Genomic DNA, 21,746 nt, shown 5'->3' on the forward strand with positions numbered 1-21,746 from the left:
TGACGTTTAAGCCTTTGCAGTGTGGTAACACCCTTTTTATGCAGCGCAATCCAAGATATCAACCAGTGCTATTCTGTTATCGTGTGTATCATAAAAGTCTGCTCCTGAAAGCATGACCAGAGGAAAAGTTGAAATAAATTTTAAGTATTCGTAAGAAGAGAACGTTTCTGTTTGGATGGAGAACTTTTTTAGGAAAACTAGTTGTACATTTCTTCTTGGACAGAACTTCCTATTTCTTCACCCATGTGCTCTTGCATAACAGCCTGATTCTGGCTATATTTGTTTTCTTTTGCATTGAAGAATCACGTCCTTTTCCTCAGCTCTATGTGCGACCATACAGCGCAACATAGCTCTATTAATATCCATTCGCCAGGCGTGGGGAGATGGGGGTCGCAGCAGAAATAGCAGGTGCCTTTTACTTCTTTTAACATCAGCATCAACAGCAGTAAAATTAGACCACTGTGACGCCAACCTGCGTCGGTGCTTCAGCCCAGGGGAGGATCCAGGCAGTGTAGAACAGAGAAAAGGAGAGAGGGAAAGCAACGCACAGCAAAGCGAGGCTGGAGGAGGAAAATGAGGAATATAGGATAGCAGGGAGGGAGACGGAAAGAGATCCCAGCGTCTATGAGAGCTGTGATGATGAAACAGCTGAGCTCGCCTACGTGCCAAAATGACACAAGCTCAGTTAAGCTAGGCTTTGTTGGAATATTATAAAAAAAGGGTAGTGCACATTTGCAGGCTCTAACTGGTCATACTTTGGGGATTGCCCTGTGTTTAGCTCCATCCATTTTGCTGACCCATTAAAAAAAGCATCCCACACCATGATTCTGCCACCACCCTGATAAGCATTTAATATTAAATCTTTTTTTTTTTCCAACACAATAAAGTCACAATAGAATACCGTGAGGTTTGTGGTAGTAGAACATGTGAAAGAATTTCAGTGACTACATCTTCTTCTGACTTGCTCTACTTAGGAGTTCAAATTATTTCTCTTCCTTTTGTAAGATTTTTTTTTTTCTTTTTGTATCCTGAAGCGATAACGTGCACAACCCACAGTATGACAGTAGTTGATGGGTGTGTATCAATGTGCGTCAGAGGGAATGTACTTTTAGGGAAGTAGTCCAACTGATATGCAGTTATGACACAAAACCAAGAGGGTAATAAAAAGGTTAATAAATCACTAGAAAGACGTGGCGTACGAGTCGAGTCTCACATAGGGAAATATGTAACCAATAAATGTGTTCAAGTGATTTTCATTTAAATTTCACCGACATATGTATAAAAGAAAACTAGATAATAGGTGTTTTGGACTAGTAACAATGTAGACATTTATGATCACAACATATATGTTTGTATATTTTTACATTTTTTAAGGTTATATTCGTTAATCTAAACCTGTTTATTCTGATTTTATGGGACATATCTATACAAAGTAGTGCATGATTGTGAAGAGAAGGAAAAGGCTGCATTATTTCCAAAATATGACAAATAAAAATCAGCATTGTGTGCTGTGCAGTTTTTTTTTTCACCCCCATTTTCCCTCAAACCTTTCGATTAAATCCACTAGAACTAACTGCCTTCAGACTTACCTATGGGAATTAGTGTACAATTTAATCACAAAATAATTTACACTGTCCTGTTAAGGCCTTAGAGAACATTAGTTAGCAAACCCCATCATTGATGACGATTTGCAATTACTCTCAATTTCAATCTTTTTTTTTATTATTATTGTATTTTCAGTCTAAAATCCCTACAGCGCAGCGTAGTGTTCGGTGATCTATTCTTAGAAACTATTTGACGCACTAAAAAGCAATACTGCAGGGATTTCTCTACCCAATAATTACAGTTCACCTATAGTGCCAGACTACTCTCTCAGCAGCATGTCCTCACCACGTCTCATGGGATCAGTAACGAGGATGTTTCCCTGGAAACTGGACAGCTATAGAGTGCACAATTGTGTAATCCCCGAGCTACTGACAGAAAAAATAATAGCTTTTGGGATTTTCGAAATATCTCAGCAAACACTGCATTTCTTCACGCTGGAGGATGCATTATGCAAACATGAACAATACATTGTAATGAAACCGTTTTCAGATCAATAACATCATTTTGAGTGGTTTGGGTATTCAGGAAATATAAGCTATCATTTTACAGATTGTTGTTATTCAGCAGAAAAAAATATAAAAGCTGTCGATCGATTAACTGTGGTTCTTTCTGCCTCGAAATGATGTGTTTGCACGTCTTCCCACACACTGCCATTCAATATTAGTATCAGGAAACGGCCATTCAGACACACTGGGAAGCCCAGACTCAGAATGCTCTGTGGGTTATGTAAGACTCCTACAAGAATTTTGCTGGAAATTTCTTCTTCCTTAGAGGAATCCCACAGACATATCAGACAAAAGCTGTCAATGCATGTTTTTTGAAGTTGCTTCAGCTTATTATTCCACATAAATACTGTTTACTGATAAGACTACAGATCTTATCAAAAGGGCACAAACAGATTGTTCCTTTGGCTCTGCAGCATTATGGTTTCAGCATTTTCGACGGATCTCCAACAACCCGCTTAAACATGATATTGGATTGCAACAATGGGGTGTTCAGGCATGTCAGTCTAACGCTGTACTGCAACATACTTCAGAAAATGGAGTCCAATTACTGGCATATTATTTACTCAGAACAAATAGTTCAGTGATGTGGCTAAGGATCAAACGAAAGAGATCATCAAAAGGCCTTAAAAGGACATCAAATTGGTCAACTTCATCCTTAAAATAGTGTGTTTGTTTGTAAAAACCTGTGAATGAAATTCAGTTATATAACACTGTATAATGATATGATTTGAAAAGCAAAATAAAACTTGTATTATAATGACCTGAAACAAAATGTAACATATTTTGGACATTTTCTCACATTTTTTAGGTTTTCTGATCAAAATGATATATATATATATCATATGGTAGAAAAGAAGAACATTCATAAAGATTTTTTTTTAAAGAGATTTCCTGAATTTTTGTTTTCCTAGAAGAAATCGAAGATATCTGGATTTTTTTACTGTGCATTTTAAAACAAATCTATAACAACTAAGAATAAATGTAAACCAGAAATATATTAAGCATTTAACCTACAAATTAGAATTATCATTCACACTACCATTTACTTGATAATTGTTTAATTAGAGGAAGAGGCTGAATTATCCTAGTCTTCCTCAAAAGATCCAATTAAAGTTTAGGATGAGGAAATAAAAAGTATTACCGTATCTGAAATAAAGTTAAAGATGACAAGTTTAGCCCAGTGAAAGTGGTTTTGTGCTAATGTTTTACTAAATTTAATTGGGGAAGAGAAAGGAGAAATGAGGGAATTGTCTCCATACCAGCTTTAACCTTCCACCTTTAATTGTGGTAAATGCCATTGTCAAACTGAATAGAGTGCCTTACTTTGGTCAGAAGGGGCCTTGATTGCAAAAAAAGTATAATCCAATTAAGTTCATTTTTCTTAAAATAAGAGCATTTTTTCTTGAATTAAGCAAGTAAGTGATATACTTTGCCAATGGAATAAGGCAATTTACATTTAAAATAAGAAGAAACCTGCAGTCTCTTATTTTAAGTGCATAATACCTAATTATCATATTTTATACATATCTTAATAGTAAAAATGCTCATTCCATTGACAGATCATCTTATTTACCTGCTCAAATTAAGTGTACATATACTTAATTTAAGACATTTTTACTCATTTTTAGATCGTATTAGCAGGCTTTGCTCAGTTTGGGTTACTCTGTAACACACATGCTGCCAGCTCTAATGTTTTATGTTGTCTCCCCACTTTCAATCCTGACACAGTTGAACGTGGAAGAAAAAGTAATTTATGTAAGTAAGGTAACTAAATGATCCTGACCTGTAGAAGAAAGACTGACATCTTTGTAGTAGGATATAATGCAAACAAAAACACTTTGTTCTTGATGGACTCCGAGTCCTTCGAGACGGATTGATCAACCAATCAGAGGTAGAGCAGTGGAAATGTACTGTAAGCAATATGCTGAGTATACAGTTAACAAAAAAATATTATATTTGTTTGTTTCTTTCCACTCATCAGACTAAGGGAGACAAAGAAATATATATAATTATACTTAATTAATATTTTTATTAATAAGTAGTTAGTTAGTAGTCATTGCAGTGAGTAAAGAGACAGATTTACATTTAGAATAGAATAGAATAGAATAGAATAGAATAGAATAGAATAGAATAGAATACACAAGTACAAAGCAACGAAATGTGGTTTGCATCTATCCAGAAGTGCTATACCGGATATAGATATTATTACAGGTGTATGTACAAGCAAAAAGTAATAGTTAGGGACTGTAAAAAGTTGTGTATAAATATAAATATGAATATGGGAGCTACATGCACAGATTATACAGGAATGTTAGGAAAAGGATTATATATCAGCGGGTTTATAATACAAGATAAATAATGGCAGATAAGATTTACAGTTTTACAGGTTATATACAGATTGTGTATGTGTTTGAATGGTGTGTATTTCAGTACATTTCAAATATCTAAAGTTATATTTGAACAGACTTTAAGAATGGTTGTAGAAAGGTTCAATTTGCGACATCTATGCACACTTTCATTTTCTTTTAGGTATGTAACAGGTGCACAAGGCACATTTTCATGCATGTTTTCGGATTTGTCTCTGAAACTGCGGTATGTATACCACTTCCTCTTGTAGAAATTAGAGGACGTTTTTTTTCATCAACAATTTCCCACCGAATATCAGCCGTGTCAAACATTTTGTAAGATTAAGTGTGATGACAAGTTAAACCACAGAGATAATCAAAAAGGTGAGCGAGTTAAAACAAAATGATGTGCCCATGAACCTGAAACAAGCATTAGTGCTTGCTTAGCGCTTGCTTAGGCATCCAGTTAAGAAGTGGATATCTACCATGATCTCTCGTCTAAAGTTCCTTTACAATCGAAGATTTTAAACACCTAATCCAGGGTTTATCTCTACTCTAGACTTTTAATTGCTCAAGTATAGCTTTCCCCATGATTTAATCTATTTTCTGCTTCCCCTTTTAGGCATTGGATAGAAAATTAAAACAGATTTTATAGATGGCTAAAAGTTTGTAAAATCATGTTTTTATTTCAGTGTTGTGTAAAAATGTATCTCTAACCTCTTACCCAAATTGCTATATAAAATGCAACAGTGGTGTGTTGTCTTTCTGACATTTCGGAGAACATATAAATGTTTATACGTACTGTATATCTTTGAAACTTGTGTCAGATACCCTAGATCTGCTTGTAGACACTATGTAGTTTTCTCTTTCTCACTGTCCGGGGCAGCCATTGAAAAGAGCAGTTTGGCTTTCTGTCTATGAAACTTTAAAAAATATTCATAGCACAAACACACTGACTTCAGCATCTCCCTTGTGGCATAAATCGGGGACATGTGACCCTCTGAGGCTGCAGGTATGATCCTCAATGCCTTTAATGTTTGTGAATTATGATGGAAGAATGGTCAATATTTAATTTTAAAGGTAATACCGTCTACAACACTGATAGCGTGGCAATAATATAAAGCAGATATAGAGTACATTTATGCAAAAATATTATTTCTCAGTTTTTAGCAATGGCATTACATACTCAAATGCCTGCCTTTGCAAGCGTAAAAACTTACTTTGACTCTATACACTAAGTTCTCCTCTAACTGAGTATAACATCTGTAAATTTTGCAGCTTATTATAATAAAGATTAGTAAAATTCTTTAAAGGTAGACCATAAGCTTTCCTAAAAGCAGCTTTAGTATTTTTTACCCCAATAAAATCACACAGCAATGTATGAATGCTGGCGTACCATAAAGAATAAATTATGAACAGTTCAGTTTGTGCCTTCAAGTCGTTCGCCCATAGGAAGACGTTACCTGGATATAACCTATCGGAATATCTTCAGAACAGCTCCAAATGACACAAAACTCATATGGTTGAGTAGAACATGATGTAATAGCATAAAATCAAGGGGCCACTGTAAAAAAAAAAAACGGTGTTCCCCTTTAAGTACACATTCAACTTTGCTACATGTCAAGACCATTGCGTAGTGGTTAGGGCATAGGGCTTGGAATCCTCAGGTTGTGAGTTTGAACCACACTCCTGTAGACTGCCACTCTTGTTCTCTGAACAAGACCCTTAGCTCCTGATTGCTCCCTAATGGGGATGGGTTAAGTGCAGAGAGTTAATTTCTCCATTTTGAGATCGATAAAGTTCAATCAACCAAGCAGAGTAACAGACTGGATGTAGAGAAGTGCCTGGTATCAGCTGTTTTCTGAGCTCATCAAAATAAGCTTAGGTGTCATGATGTTGAAAACAAAGTAAAACAAATGGAGTGAGTCTGACTATAATTTTTGTTCAGTATTTTGTCCCCAATTCCTCGAGATTATATGTAGTTATATAGGGAGTTTATAGTATTTTTTTTATTATTATTATTTGTATTTATTTTGTTTTTATTTTGATTCCTTGCTAGTTTCCCAGCAACCTATTTATGTTTTTGTTTTTTGTTTTTATTTGTAAAGAATAAAGTGCCAAATAATTAAATGCTTAGGTTAATAAGATTAAATAAACTATGTTTTATTGTATAATTGGTTATTGCACATTGGTTATTATACACTTTTGTGCAATCTGAGGGGGTACTCATGGTTAGACAAAATGCCCAAGGGGTACACAAGTCAAAAAAGGTTGGAAACCACGGCTCTCGGACTAGGAATACAGCTGATAATTGTAAAGGTACGGCCGACCAATGTTCCAAACTTGATTGCAGTGCGTCCTCCAGTTCACCGGCGGCGCTGTTGCCTTTAGCGAAGCCGCCTATGGCAGCCTTGGATCAGCGTAAAGCTGGTTGGTTGGCAGGGGCTGGTTGGTCGGTTCATGGAAGCCATGGCTCGTTTTGCTGCGCTACTGCTGCTACCGGTTCTCTTTGAATCGGTCGTTTCAATTTCATTCTTTTTACCAGTCAATTCCAGAAAGTGTTTACGAGAGGAGATCCATAAAGACGTCCTAGTTACGGGGGAGTATGAAATTAGCGAGCAGGCGAACACCAAAACTAACCTGAAGGTGAGCTAATACCTGCGGCCGTTGACGCCAAAACTCAGGTTTAATTAAAACATAATGACTTCGATCGTTAAATATCAACAGCTAAAAAACGTAGACTCAATACAAGCATGGTAAGCACCGTTTAAAGAAAAAACATAGGGTTTAAATCGGAGGAAATTGTTGTTAGCATTGTAGCTAAGCTAGGCCTTCCTGGTTTCATTGACTATGAGCTAGCTAGCTAATGCTTCTTTGTTTTCTCCATGTTTGGTTTGGATGTAACTGGCATTTTGCCTAAACAAATTTTACCCTGATGCTTGCTATAAACCATTTATGTTTTTATACCCTTTAATAAACTACATTTAACAATATTTCTGCTGGTATCATGGTCTCTGCCATTTAGCTGTTACACGTCACTCTAACAAACTACTCAGCAATCTACACGTCATATTTAGAGAGTAGAATATTCTCACAAGCGAGGTCTGGAAAAGTAATTGTTCACCTTCATAATGACATTGCATAGACAACGTATTTATCAAAAATAAGCAGGCTTACAGCTGGCAAGTTTAGGATTTGTATGATGTGGAATAAATCGCTTTATGGTATGGAATCTAACTAAGGTTGGAAGTAGATGATGTTGTACATGTGAAATGGCAATCATCTAAATAGATTTAGATTTTAACGGTGCTGACCTGTTTTTTTTTTTTTTTTTTTTTTGCATTAAATGCATCAGAGCTGTGAAAATGTTTTTCTTTTTCTTGTGTATATATATATATATATATATACTTTTTTCTGTTCTTAAATTAAATCAAAGTTTAAACAATCAGTCGGATATGTATTATAAAATATGTAGGGCTTTTTTTTTTGCACACCATTTGAAGTGTTGCATGATGCTTTTCTCCCATTCAGATCCACCATATGGAGGACCAACTCTGCCATATTTAAAAATAAATACAGAAATAAATAAATGCTCAGTAATTAAATAAGCATACAATTAATTGCCACCAAAAATACAATAAACAAATGTAAGTAGAAATTAAATTATACAGGAGACATACAGGTGCTGGTCATAAAATTAGAATATCATGAAAAAGTAGATTGATTTCAGTAATTCCATTTAAAAAGTGAAACTTGTATATTATATTCATACATTACATACAAACTCATATATTTCAGATGTTTATTTTGTTTAATTTTGATGATTACAAATGACAACAAATGAAAATCTCAAATTCATCATATCAGAAAATTAGAATATTACTGAAGACCAATAAAAACAAAGGATTTATAGAAATGTTGGCCAACTGAAAAGTATGAACATGAAAAGTATGAGCATGTACAGCACTCAGTATTTAGTTGGGCCTCCTTTGGCCTGTATTACTGCAGCAATGCGGCGTGGCATGGAGTCTATCAGTCTGTGGCACTGCTCAGGTGTTATGATAGCCCAGGTTGCTCTAATAGTGGCTTTTAGCTCTTCTGAATTGTTGGGTCTGGTGTATTGCATCTTCTTCTTCACAATACCCCATAGATTTTCTATGGGGTTAAGGTCAGGAGAGTTTGCTGGCCAATTAAGAACAGGGATACCATGGTCCTTCAACCAGGTACTGGTAGCTTTGGCACTGTGTGCAGGTGCCAAGTCCTGTTGGAAAATGAAATCTGCATCTCCAAAAAGTTGGTCAGCTGCAGGAAGCATGAAGTGCTCTAAAACTTCCTGGTATGTGGCTGCGTTGACCCTGGACCTCAGAAAACACAATGGACCAACACCAGCAGATGACATGGCACCCCAAACCATCACTGACTGTGGAAACTTTACACTGGACTTCAAGCAACGTGGATGAAGTGCCTCTCTTCTTTTCCTCCAGACTCTGGGACCTTGATTTCCAAAGGAAATGCAAAATTTACTTTCATCAGAGAACATGACTTTGGACCACTCACCAGCAGTCCAGTCCTGTTTCTCTTTAGCCCAGGCAAGACGCTTCTGACGCTGTCTGTGGTTCAAGAGTGGCTTGACACAAGGAATGCGACAGCAGAAACCCATGTCTTTCATACGTCTGTGTGTGGTGGTTCTTGAAGCACTCACTCCAGCTGCAGTCCACTCTTTGTGAATCTCCCCCACATTTTTGAATGGGTTTTGTTTCACAATCCTCTCCAGGGTGCGGTTATCTCTCTTGCTTGTACACTTTTTTCGACCACATCTTTTCCTTCCCTTCGCCTCTCTATTAATGTGCTTGGACACTGAGCTCTGTGAACAGCCAGCCTCTTTAGCGATGACCTTTTGTGTCTTGCCCTCCTTGTGCAAGGTGTCGATGGTCGTCTTTTGGACAACTGTCAAGTCAGCAGTCTTCCCCATGATTGTGTAGCCTATAGAACTAGACTGAAAGACCATTTAAAGGCTTTTGCAGGTGGTTTGAGTTAATTAGCTGATTAGAGTGTGGCACCAGGGGCCATCAATTTTGAACCTTTTCACAATATTCTAATTTTCTGATATGATGAATTTGAGATTTTCATTTGTTGTCATTTGTAATCATCAAAATTAAACAAAATAAACATCTGAAATATATGAGTTTGTATGTAATGTATGAATATAATATACAAGTTTCACTTTTTAAATGGAATTACTGAAATCAATCTACTTTTTCATGATATTCTAATTTTATGACCAGCACCTGTAAATGGACATAACTCTTTTAATTAGCTTCTTTATTTATTTGCCTTTGTAATATTTACCATATATATTTTTTTGCCTTTTTAATCTTCAACTTTATTTTTTAATTACTTATATTTTTAAGTATTTATGTGCATGTTATAATATTTTTGTCTGTTTTATTCTTCCTTTGTATTTTTTTACCCTAGTTATTTCTTCGCCCCTATTTATTTCTGCCTGCCCTTTTTACATATCTTATAATTTAGTAGACACTAGTAATAAGCTTGACTGAATAAATTTTTTTTTGATGATTAAGTATTGAGTTTTGTCCATGAAGAGTGAAACTATAATCTGTGATGAGACTGGCTGGGTATTTTTAGCTCTTCATTTTAATGGGAAACTAATCTATCATTTTACAATTCCTTGGCCTGACCGTTAACAACTCAGTCTTATAAAGAACACTAGACTTAGTTGGTAAGACATCTAAGGGATGCACTGATTGACTGGCCGGCAGGTTTGTGTGCTTCGGTTTCCTTTATTTTGGGAGATTGGTTATCGGCAAATTCTTTGATGTGAAACCGTTATTTTTCAAAAAACTCATTCACCTTTGCTAAGGTCTGAAAATTAATGGTTTAAACCAGAGGTCTTCAACAGGGGTCCACGACCCCCCAGGGGGTCCACGGAGGTACTGCAGGGGGGTCGCGAAAGTTTTGGTTGATTAGACTTCTTTTTATATTCCCCCCTGCAGTTTTTTCCACTAATCTAAATGTCTTTAAATCCACATTGACATGAATTCAACACACTGTAGTAAACAGATAAATTGAGGCAGAAGATGTCTTTCAGTCATCAATGCACACATTCAGCGACACACAGAAGCTCTTTCCAGCTGGGCACCGTTTCATTCACAACACCTGTCCCATCAACCAGGAACCAGAAATACTTTAATAATCCCAGGGCAAAATTACTTTCGTAAACATTACTCCATCTGTAATAGAGTGACTATAGGACCAGTTTCATACAATATATATAATTAGGGGGTCCCCGATCCATCTCGCCATTGGTTTGGGGGTCCTTGGCCTGGAAAACGTTGAAGACCCCTGGTTTAAACTTTGATTTACATTGAAGAGTAATCATTTCAGAACATTTTATTGTTTAATAGGTACTGATTGATGAATTTCAGTAAGATAATATTGAAATATTGGAGACATCTTGTAATCTTAAAACAACTCACAGCTTAAGTTATATATAAAAAAAAAAAAATTCTGTATCTATCAAAATCGGCATTTGAATTATTTTTGAGGATCTATAATCTCTAATTGACCAGAAAGCAGCAATCGGCAACCAACTTGAAATTTGTATTGAGCAAAAGAATCTTGAATTCCACATATCCATTATACACTAAAACAGAAATTATCAGAGGACTAAAATAAGCAATAGAAAACTTTATAAATAAGAAATAATGCAAATGAAATTACTGAACAAGCTGAATGCTGTAAAATAATACTTTAAGAGGCCAAAAATCGAGGACTAATCGAGAACTGCCAATTTTTTCCAGGTCTTCTAAAATCAAAGTTTGAACAATCAGTGTTAAATGTATTATAGACTGTGCATGAATGATGCAGTGTGTCCGGTGGCTGATTTGTACACTATTTAAAGTGTTATTTCCTGTTGAAAACCCAAGCTGTGCTGTTAAACTGATGTCTCGTATCACAAAAACTACATAGGATGCCTTTTAAGTTTCTAAGATTAAAAATAATTAAGGGATTCCTTTCTACTATGAAAAAGACTTAATTATTCATTTGGTTGCAACTTTCAGATCACTGACTCTTCCAGCCACACTCTTTACTCGAAAGAAGATGCAACAAAAGGAAAGTTTGCTTTCACCACGGAGGACTACGACATGTTTGAGGTTTGCTTTGAAAGCAAATCCCCCATGGGTAAGTGTTAAATTTAAGAGATTTAAAGTAACAACATGCACCTAGTAGAAACATTATCTTAATTTGTTTGATTTTATGCAATGATTAGATAATGCGGATAGATTTAAATCCTCAGTCTGATAGATGTAACTAGCTTTAGAGTGCTGTTGCACAGTGATAAGTTTGCTTGGCACAATAAATAATCTCAGTGCTAAATTTCATATTCTGTTAAAGTGTAAATCATGTGAAAATCTGCAGGAACAGGAAGAGTGCCTGACCAGCTGGTCAATCTGGACATGAAGCACGGAGTGGAGGCCAAAAACTACGAAGAGGTAATGTTTCAGAAGATCGACTTCTGTGCTTCCTGATTCTAAAATGATTTAAATCCCAACATGTAGATAAATACCTTACCTACTTGGCCAGTAAAACCGGCTTGAGGATTTTCCAGTCCAACCATGTTTGCTTGATTATTCTTAATCTCAAGTAAAATATTGCCTTTTTTTTTTCTTTTTGGAAGACGTGCTTCAATTCAGTTCTTTGAATTTTCTTCAGTTTATTTACAGTTAAAGATAAAAAAAAAGACAGAAGGTTTGAAATCAGTGTAAAGGGTTAGTTTAGTTTCTTTGTTCAAACAGAAGTGTCAGTGCCATTTGTCAACATTGTAAATCTTTTTCTTATTTTTAAACAGGCAGAAATATAAAAATGCTAATTGTGGCATGCCAGTTCACGTAGCAGAAGGAATCGGAAGCTGTCCGTCTTGTATTCTGGACTTTTCCAGTAATTCCTAATAAATCGTCAAAGTGTAGATTGCTGAGATTTGCCTTCCTCTGCCCACATGTATTGTGCAAACATTACATGCTGTTCAGCTGAGCAAATGCGCCGGTGGATATTCACTGTTGAACTTGAAGAGGGTATTCCTGTCTGTTGGCGAGAGGGTGGAGCTGAAGTTACGCATCTATTAATTTCTTTAATACTTGAACAAATTTGCAACAAGTTTAAAAAACATGGTTACACAATGCTGTCTGGCAGACACAATCCCTGCTGTGGTGTGTTTTCTTTTTGAGGGAGTGGAATCTGTTTGATAGGGTCTAAGAAATATTTTAAGGTATGACCAATCTTTTTGTCGGGCTGTTACCATAAAGTTATGATTTAGATCTAACAGGGTTTCCGGGGGTCATTAAAAGTCATTAAACAATTATTTTTTTTTTATTTTAAGGCCTGATTTGGCATTAAAATTCATTAAATGCGATGATTTTGGCATTTAGAATGCTTTATTTAGAAAAAAAGTTTCTAAAAACAATTTATTAAACAATATATACATATGCAGATATATTGCGATATATTTGCACGGAACTGCTTCCGGTTGATCGTAAAGCCGTATGTTCAGAAAAAAAGCTCGCTATGGGGAAAATGCTAATTTTCATCAAAAGTGGCTGGAAATTAAGGAATGCAGCCTGCCGAAGGAAAAGATGAAGGAATTTGCCGTGTATATATGAGAGTCATGGGTATTTGTTGATGGCATTAAAATTATTTCTAAGAGCATTAAAAATCATTAAATTAGAGTTTATCATTCCTGTATAAACCTTGTCTAAAACAAGCCTTTCAAACTCTCCTTAGATAATCTTTGTCTCACTTACATTTATAATAGTGTCTGATACTCACTGTGAAGTTTGTGAATGATGGTACCGAATAAAATAATTGTAGATAATGACTTAACTAAAAAAGCAGGCATGTTTGATTTTATACTAAAACACATAAGGAAAACCTTCCAAGTGTTTTTTTACTCTAATTAGTAGATGTTGTTTTGTAATAAATCAATATCTGATCATTCATATTATCAGCCAGGTGTGTAGCATGTTACGCCCCCACAGGCTCTGATAAGCATTTGGTCTTTCCATGATGTAGATCTAATGCTTTTATATGGGTAAAGCTAATTTGTCTTCCTCTCATAGATGAGATTGATTTCCATCAACTGTGGCTCTGATTGGTAGCCTCAGTAACACATCCTGTATTCTCTACTCAAACTTATATGGAACAATTAGAAGAAGTTTAACGTTATGTTTGAACGCAATTATTTCGGTAGATGGACCATTTAATTGACAAAAACTACAAACATTTGTTTCAAGATACTAGAGTTTGGTGTTTGCCTTATGACCTGTTAGTGTTACTAACCCACATCTTAAGCATTCTTAGAATGCTTAACAAGGCCTGTTAACCTATCATAGTATCTACTACTTTTTTTGTTTGTTTTTTTTAAACCTTTTCCAGTTAAAGTACCTGTGACCTGTATGCTGATAAACCTGTTACAACAGCTGTTCCAACTATTTCCACTGGAAATTTCTCCATCAGGTTATTATTTTTAAGTGTAAAGTTGCGTCAGAAATTCAAATATTTAAACTGGTCTTGGTCAATAGTGATTCTGATGTCCTAATAGCTTATTTGAAATATTCCTGGAAGAAGAGTTTTATTTAAAGAATGCTCAAATGGGACAAACAAAGGACGCTTCTTCCTTTTTTTTTTTTTCTTTTTTTTTCTCCCCCTTGTACATGATCTTTAAATTTAGGTTGTTATACATATAACCAGTGTTGTGCCTGAACGCGTTCATTGAACGAAAGTTCATGAACTCGTTCATATTTTGGGCGAACGTGAACTGAACGTACTGTATTACTGCCTGATGAACGTTATTGTGAACTCGTTCATTCTGGTGTCTGTGAACGGCACGCTCTCTCAGTTCAACTCCGTTCAATAGGTTGCCAGATTTCTATAAAGCCCTCCAGGCGAAACCCCGGCTAAACCACACCGTAAACAGGCCTTAATATGTAGCGGGAAAAACACCCAATCTGGCAACAGCAGCTACCAGCGTCGTAGCCTACAGCCGCGTGCGTCATCAAAACAAAATGCAGCGTGGAAGCCACAGCAGCATGGAGGCGACTTAAAACAGGTTTATGACCAGGTGGTCGGTGAGGATGATGGCAACAAGTTGCCCGCCGGCTTTCAGTAAAAAAATCCGCACTTCAGTAACCTTAAATTCCTACCTCAGCCTGGTCCCTCAGTTTGTGTTAGTAAAATCTTCTTGAGCGGAGGTCTTCAACAGGGGATCCGCGACCCCTAGGGGTCTACGGAGGTAGTGATGGGTTGATGAGGCGTCATGAAACGTTTCGACACATTACCAAACTGTATTGATACTGTGTCGATACTGTGTCACTGAATACTGACACCTGCTGGACATTAAAAATCCCTACAGGCAACCTAGTTGACAGAGTTAACTGACACTGATTTGATGACCTATTATATACACTAATATGATGCAATTCATTGTATGATGCATTGTATTATTATTAAAACATATTTGTTATTTTAGAAACAGTCAATGAATAATGAGAACCTGCATCATAATTTAATAATCTCTAATCTGTATTTATTTGTCTATCCTCATCCCCCAATACATCTTCCTACACCTTATTTAATTGATTTTATTTTTCTATTGTATATACTGTGTCTAAACATCCTCTATTTTCTTGTATGTGCAATTTTTCCTGCTACTGGAAATACAATTTCCCGAAGGGAGTAATCCCAAGGGATTAATAAAGTCAAGTCTAAGTCTAAGTAAACATGTAGTAAATGAAGATGCTTGTTCACTGGTATTTTTTTTTTTTTTACAAATTTTTATAAAAAAAAAAAAATAAGTTTTGAAATTCAGTCTGTTGCGCTTTTTGATATTAGTTCTCCAGCTGTGGAAAACACCCGCTCACACGGCACAGATGAAGCTGGAGTGCACAAAAATCTTAAGGCCAGGCGGAAGAGGTTTGGATAAACCGTCCTTTGGTTTTTCCAATATACAAGAGGATCCTGGGACCTCGCAATATTGCCCTCTGCCATGTATCTCTGCACCTCAAGGATGGCATCAGCTGTGGCACTTTTGGTCTGCCTCCCCACTTCGAGATCAAAATGTTCCCAAAGGTCATCTTAAAAAAAAAAAATAGTATTTTAGTACATGAATCAAGTGGAAACTCTGAGAGGAACAGGATTAAACAAGGAAATTAAAACAAATACCTTATTTTCCGAAATGACATCAAAGTGGTCCCACACGGCAGAAACCTTTCTTTTTGCTTGAGGGAGCTCCATAATTTTTGATGAATTCTATATTCGCAAAAGATTGTTTTGGCAGATGCATCTCGTTGGCAGATGCGCATCCTTATAGAGGCTTGTCAATCAGTTCGAAACATCGGTCACGTGACCGATACAGGAACTGTTTCGGTCACGTGACTTTTCCGTAGTGATACACACGTCGACACAGGTTTCGCTCTATGAGACAGACACATGCACCGACGCATCGGTGTTGCCCGACCCATCACTATACGGAGGTACTGCATGAGGGTCTGCATGGTTAGTTGATATTTTTATATTCCCCCCCTGCATTTTTTCCCCCCACTAATTGAAATGTCTTTAAATACTCATTAACATGAAATCAACACACTGTAGTAAGCAGATAAATGGAGGCACAAGATGTCTTTCAGTCATCAATGCACACATTCAGCGACACACAGGAGCTCTTTCAATCTGGGCACCGTTTCCTTCACAACACCTGTCCCATCAACCAGGAATCAGAATCAGAAAAACTTTAATAATCCCAGGGAGAAATTAATTTCTTTACATTACTCCATCTGTAATAGAGTGACTATAGGACACAATTTCATACAATATATATATAAATAGGGGGTCCCCGCTCCATCTCGCCATCAGTTTGGGGGTCCTTGGTCTGGAAAAGAAGACCCCTGTTCTTGAGGGTTTTACTATCCATGTAACTTGTTTGTTAAACCTGCCTGGTATAATTTTCCAGGATTCCTTTTTAGTATGTATTGAAATGGCATTTCAAATGGAAAAAATTATTAAAATAAAAAAAAAAACATTTGCACCTTAAAGACTACTTTCCTATTTTTCTTTTGATAATTACTCATAAAAAAGACCATTCAAGCAGCACATTTTTCCTGATGTTTTTGAGAATATACTGTAGGGGTGAAAGCTGCAGCTGCTACTAGTGTGAATTGAATGGACAGCAACAAAGCATTAAAGCAACAATGGGGAAATGCTGTCCCCTCAATGCTAATGTAAACCCTGGTTGGATAAGGATTCAAAACTGGATATGAAGATGAAATCTGACGCACAGTTTCAGTGTTACAACTGATAAAATAATTGCTGTCTGTGGTTCTACAGTAGGCTATGGTGTAATTGAGCAATATATGAAAAAAAAGAAAAAAAAGAACTATGAACTAGTTCATTTTTTGGAATTGTGAACTATGAACTGAACTAGTTCATTTTAAAATGTGTGAACTGAACTTTGAACTAGTTCACGTAGAAAGAGAACTTTCCCAACACTGCATATAACTATCAATCGGAATTAACCATAAATAAAGTATCTATAGAGGTTTGAGAGTAAAGAAATGTGCAAAACTGCAGTTAGATTATTTTTGTACTATCTTTAGTGTCAAGTTTAATGTTATTGTAAATATTAATCAGCATTTTCTTACAACTTTCATAAATGAATGCTGACCAGATACTATAGAAAGGCTTGATATTGGGTTAAGTCTAAAAGCAGTTATGTTAAAATCAGTTGTATAATTCCAGTACATTAGGATATCTTACCCAAGTAGGTTTTGGAAATTAATGCTTTTAAGTGTTAAAAACGCTTTACTCAAACTTTCAGAGCTATCAAAATTTAGCTCAGCAGTGACACCTACTGGGCTCAGTGTTTCACATCATTTCAAATCTTTTGTTCTCTGGATTGTTTTGGAGAAGCTGACATCTTAAAGTGGTTTTTAATCAGCTCTTTGTTTTGTTATTTTTCCTCCAGATTGCAAAGGTGGAAAAATTGAAGCCTCTGGAGGTTGAACTCAGGAGACTGGAAGATCTGTCGGAATCCATCGTCAATGATTTTGCTTATATGAAGAAGAGGGAAGAGGAAATGCGGGACACCAATGGTACGCAAACATAGTATTTGTAAAATTAGCATAAATTTCATTTTTCTTTTGGATTGAGTAAGATAGGGGTCCACAAGATGAGACTTGTGAGTCACAACAGGCTTTATAGCTGTTTAGCTTCCCAAATGGAAATAATTATGAAAATTTTTTTTGATTGCATAGATAATTAAAGCAAGGATGGTTGGAATTGTTGTTCTGATTTTATGCAACATTAGTATAGATCTTTTGCAACAGGTTGATTCTAATGGTTTACATTTTTCTGTCAATTTAGGTCAGTTGTTTTATAATTGAAGTTTGTTTTTTAGTCCTTTAATTAAGTCTCTTAATGCCATGCATAAATCGTTTTCTATTTTCTGAATAGTATGATAGTATGACCCCTGGTCCAGGAGAAGAGGCCGTATTTGGTTTAGTGCATCAAGAAGTAGGATTTCCTCTTCATTAATGTATGACTGTTTTTGTATCTCTACAGAGTCGACAAACACCCGTGTGTTGTACTTCAGTATATTTTCTATGTGCTGTCTCATCGGTCTGGCCACATGGCAGGTCTTCTACCTGAGGCGTTTTTTCAAGGCAAAGAAGCTGATCGAGTAGATCGACTCATCAGGCTCCTTCCCCCCGAGGGGGAGGAAGCTGCCTCCCAGTCAGCATACACATCCCAGCATCCACCTTCTTTGGACTAGCTTCAACAAACATCAAGTGGGGTTTAGGGGGCTCAGAATCTAGTCTCAAAGCTCTGAGCGTATCCATAATTCCTCTGGGGAGAATAAGATTTACCTGCTTATTTACTAGTCTGAAACAAAAACTTTGTGGAGAGAAATGCATTGTAAGACATGGGAGATGCGGGTTTCTTTCTGCATTGTTTTGAATGTTGCAGCTTATTAAATAAGAATTTTTTTTTTTCCCCCATCACTCATTTAAAAAGTTTTTTTTTTTTTTTTTTTGAGCTCGGTGTGAGTGGATGTGCCACAAGTGAATGTCTGCCCCTATATTAATGCACGCATTTTGTTGCAAACACATATACTATTAATACTGTTTTATTAAGTGAAGGCTTTTTCAAACATGGAGTGTTGTTCCTCAAAGCCAATAAGCAACCACTGAACTTCCATGTTGTCACTTAAATAACATACATGTTTGGTAGCTAAATTTAACTCTTTAGTTTTTGGATTTTTTGTTTCATAATTACCACCTTGTTGTTTCTACTGGTATCTTGTTTTTGTGGGATGATTGGGGGTTGAGTATACAGATAAATGTCCTCTTAAATATAAATTCATTCTCCTCTTTGAACTTTGGTTTGTTCAGATTCCTTAATTTTTTGCATCTAGGTAATTTCTCTTTGCCCGTTTCAATGTATTTATGCAATGTTTGTCGTGTCAGAAGGCGGTGGTCTGATGCTGTGACAAACTGAACCATTATGAAACATACAGCCTTTTACTTTAGCTCCAGAATATCGCCTCCAAGTTACAGAACTTTCTGATCCATCCAGTGTTCCTGTTTTCTTTCTAATGTTTAAGACCAGGGTCAGGTGAATGTGGACGGTTGCAGATATTCATATTTAATTTTTTCATTTGACAGGAAACATTGAAGGCTGTCCTGGTACATTTTTAACAAACATGCGCATGGAGCGCAGTCAATTTTTATGTTGACTGGTAAATTTTGTAAATTTGTGTTGGGCTTTTATTCAATAAAAAATTGGATGGATTTCACGACTTATGTTGTCTTTTTTTACTTCACTTAGGAAACTACAGGTGCTGGTCATAAAATTAGAATATCATGAAAAAGTAAATAAAAACAATGGATTTATAGAAATGTTGGCCAACTGAAAAGTATGAACATGAAAAGTATGAGCATGTACAGCACTCAGTATTTAGTTGGGCCTCCTTTGGCCTGTATTACTGCAGCAATGCAGCGTGGCATGGAGTCGATCAGTCTGTGGCACTGCTCAGGTGTTATGATAGCCCAGGTTGCTCTAATAGTGGCTTTTAGCTCTTCTGAATTGTTGGGTCTGGTGTATTGCATCTTCTTCTTCACAATACCCCATAGATTTTCTATGGGGTTAAGGTCAGGAGAGTTTGCTGGCCAATTAAGAACAGGGATACCATGGTCCTTCAACCAGGTACTGGTAGCTTTGGCACTGTGTGCAGGTGCCAAGTCCTGTTGGAAAATGAAATCTGCATCTCCAAAAAGTTGGTCAGCTGCAGGAAGCATGAAGTGCTCTAAAACTTCCTGGTATGTGGCTGCGTTGACCCTGGACCTCAGAAAACACAATGGACCAACACCAGCAGATGACATGGCACCCCAAACCATCACTGACTGTGGAAACTTTACACTGGACTTCAAGCAACGTGGATGAAGTGCCTCTCTTCTTTTCCTCCAGACTCTGGGACCTTGATTTCCAAAGGAAATGCAAAATTTACTTTCATCAGAGAACATGACTTTGGACCACTCACCAGCAGTCCAGTCCTGTTTCTCTTTAGCCCAGGCAAGACGCTTCTGACGCTGTCTGTGGTTCAAGAGTGGGTTGACACAAGGAATGCGACAGCAGAAACCCATGTCTTTCATACGTCTGTGTGTGGTGGTTCTTGAAGCACTCACTCCAGCTGCAGTCCACTCTTTGTGAATCTCCCCCACATTTTTGAATGGGTTTTGTTTCACAATCCTCTCCAGGGTGCGGTTATCTCTCTTGCTTGTACACTTTTTTCGACCACATCTTTTCCTTCCCTTCGCCTCTCTATTAATGTGCTTGGACACTGAGCTCTGTGAACAGCCAGCCTCTTTAGCGATGACCTTTTGTGTCTTGCCCTCCTTGTGCAAGGTGTCGATGGTCGTCTTTTGGACAACTGTCAAGTCAGCAGTCTTCCCCATGATTGTGTAGCCTATAGAACTAGACTGAAAGACCATTTAAAGGCTTTTGCAGGTGGTTTGAGTTAATTAGCTGATTAGAGTGTGGCACCAGGGGCCATCAATTTTGAACCTTTTCACAATATTCTAACTTTCTGATATGATGAATTTGAGATTTTCATTTGTTGTCATTTGTAATCATCAAATTTAAACAAAATAAACATCTGAAATATATGAGTTTGTATGTAATGTATGAATATAATATACAAGTTTCACTTTTTAAATGGAATTACTGAAATCAATCTACTTTTTCATGATATTCTAATTTTATGACCAGCACCTGTATATAGGTTCTCTCTGGGTTCTCCGGCTTCTTCCCACAGTTCAAAATCATAACTGTTAGGTTAATTGGCTTCTCTAAATTGTCCTTAGGTGTGAGTGTGTGTGAATGGTTTTTTTGTCTCTGTGTGTCTATGTGTTGCCCTGCGATGGACTGGCGACCTGTCCAGGGTTTACCCCGCCGCACGCTCATAGATGGCTGGAGATAGGCACCAGTACCCCTCGTGACCCCGCTTTGAATAACCGTTACAGAAAATTGATGGAGGTGCGAACTGATGGTCCCAACCCCATTTATAAGGCAAGAAATCCCACTATATTAAACCTAACAGGGGACACCAGTGAAGTGAAAACCATTTCAGGTTGCTAACTCTTGAAGTTCATCCAGAGAATGCCAAGTGCTTGCGAAGCAGTAATCAAAGCCAAAGGTGGCTACTTTGCAGAACCTAGAAAATAAGACATATTTTCAGTTGTTTCACACTTTTTTGTTAAGTATATAATTTCTCATGTATTAATAATTAATTCATATTTTGTTGCCTTAAGTGTGAATCTTAAACTTTCATAATCATGAAAATAAAGAAAACTCAAACAACTCAACAAACTAAAGTCAGTTAAGTAATAAGCAGAGTGTATTTTCACTGGTTTGCCTTTACGCTCACATGATTGGTAATAACAATCAACTCTTAATGGTGTCTGCAGCTAGGACCATGTTCAACTTTTTTGTGTGTGGGAATTAGAGCTGAACGATTTTGCCAAATATCAAAATTGCGATTATTTTCAACCACTATTGTGATTTTATTGCAATAATCCTTTGCACTAAGCGCAAGCATGTCGATGTTTTACTACAGGTTTTTAGTTTTTCATTACCTTAAAAGCCTTCTTGTCCAGAGTCCAGTAATGCAGGCCTTTACTCTTAATCAATAAAAAACAAAAAAACAAACAAAAAAAAAAAAACA

The 21,746-nt window shown here is 36.6% G+C and overlaps 1 protein-coding gene and 1 long non-coding RNA gene across 2 annotated transcripts; one reads left to right on the forward strand and one right to left on the reverse strand.

Moving 5' to 3' along the window:
- Positions 1–6,871: 6,871 nt before the first annotated feature.
- On the forward strand, positions 6,872–19,319 carry tmed10 (transmembrane p24 trafficking protein 10). Its single transcript, XM_038287524.1, has 5 exons — positions 6,872–7,102; positions 11,539–11,659; positions 11,897–11,970; positions 17,490–17,616; positions 18,086–19,319. Exons 1-5 carry the CDS (start codon positions 6,917–6,919, stop codon positions 18,205–18,207), a joined length of 630 nt encoding a protein of 209 aa, XP_038143452.1. The 5' UTR covers positions 6,872–6,916; the 3' UTR covers positions 18,208–19,319.
- On the reverse strand, positions 15,476–15,778 carry LOC119785107. Its single transcript, XR_005281008.1, has 2 exons — positions 15,692–15,778; positions 15,476–15,603 (listed from the first exon to the last, which is right to left on the reverse strand). It is a non-coding gene; the product is annotated as an uncharacterized LOC119785107 (long non-coding RNA).
- Positions 19,320–21,746: the final 2,427 nt, after the last annotated feature.

The sequence above is a fragment of the Cyprinodon tularosa genome, unplaced genomic scaffold (genome assembly GCF_016077235.1).
Source record: "Cyprinodon tularosa strain WSP-4 unplaced genomic scaffold, ASM1607723v1 ctg24, whole genome shotgun sequence".
Taxonomy (NCBI): domain Eukaryota; kingdom Metazoa; phylum Chordata; class Actinopteri; order Cyprinodontiformes; family Cyprinodontidae; genus Cyprinodon; species Cyprinodon tularosa.

Excerpts from the sequence above, each read along its gene's own strand:
- tmed10 (XM_038287524.1), top strand. The coding sequence starts at position 6,917 with ATGGAAGCCATGGCTCGTTTTGCTGCGCTACTGCTGCTACCGGTTCTC. Across the intron at positions 11,660-11,896 it reads TGAAAGCAAATCCCCCATGG|GAACAGGAAGAGTGCCTGAC; the intron begins GTAAGTGTTAAA and ends GAAAATCTGCAG. Across the intron at positions 11,971-17,489 it reads AGGCCAAAAACTACGAAGAG|ATTGCAAAGGTGGAAAAATT; the intron begins GTAATGTTTCAG and ends TTTTTCCTCCAG.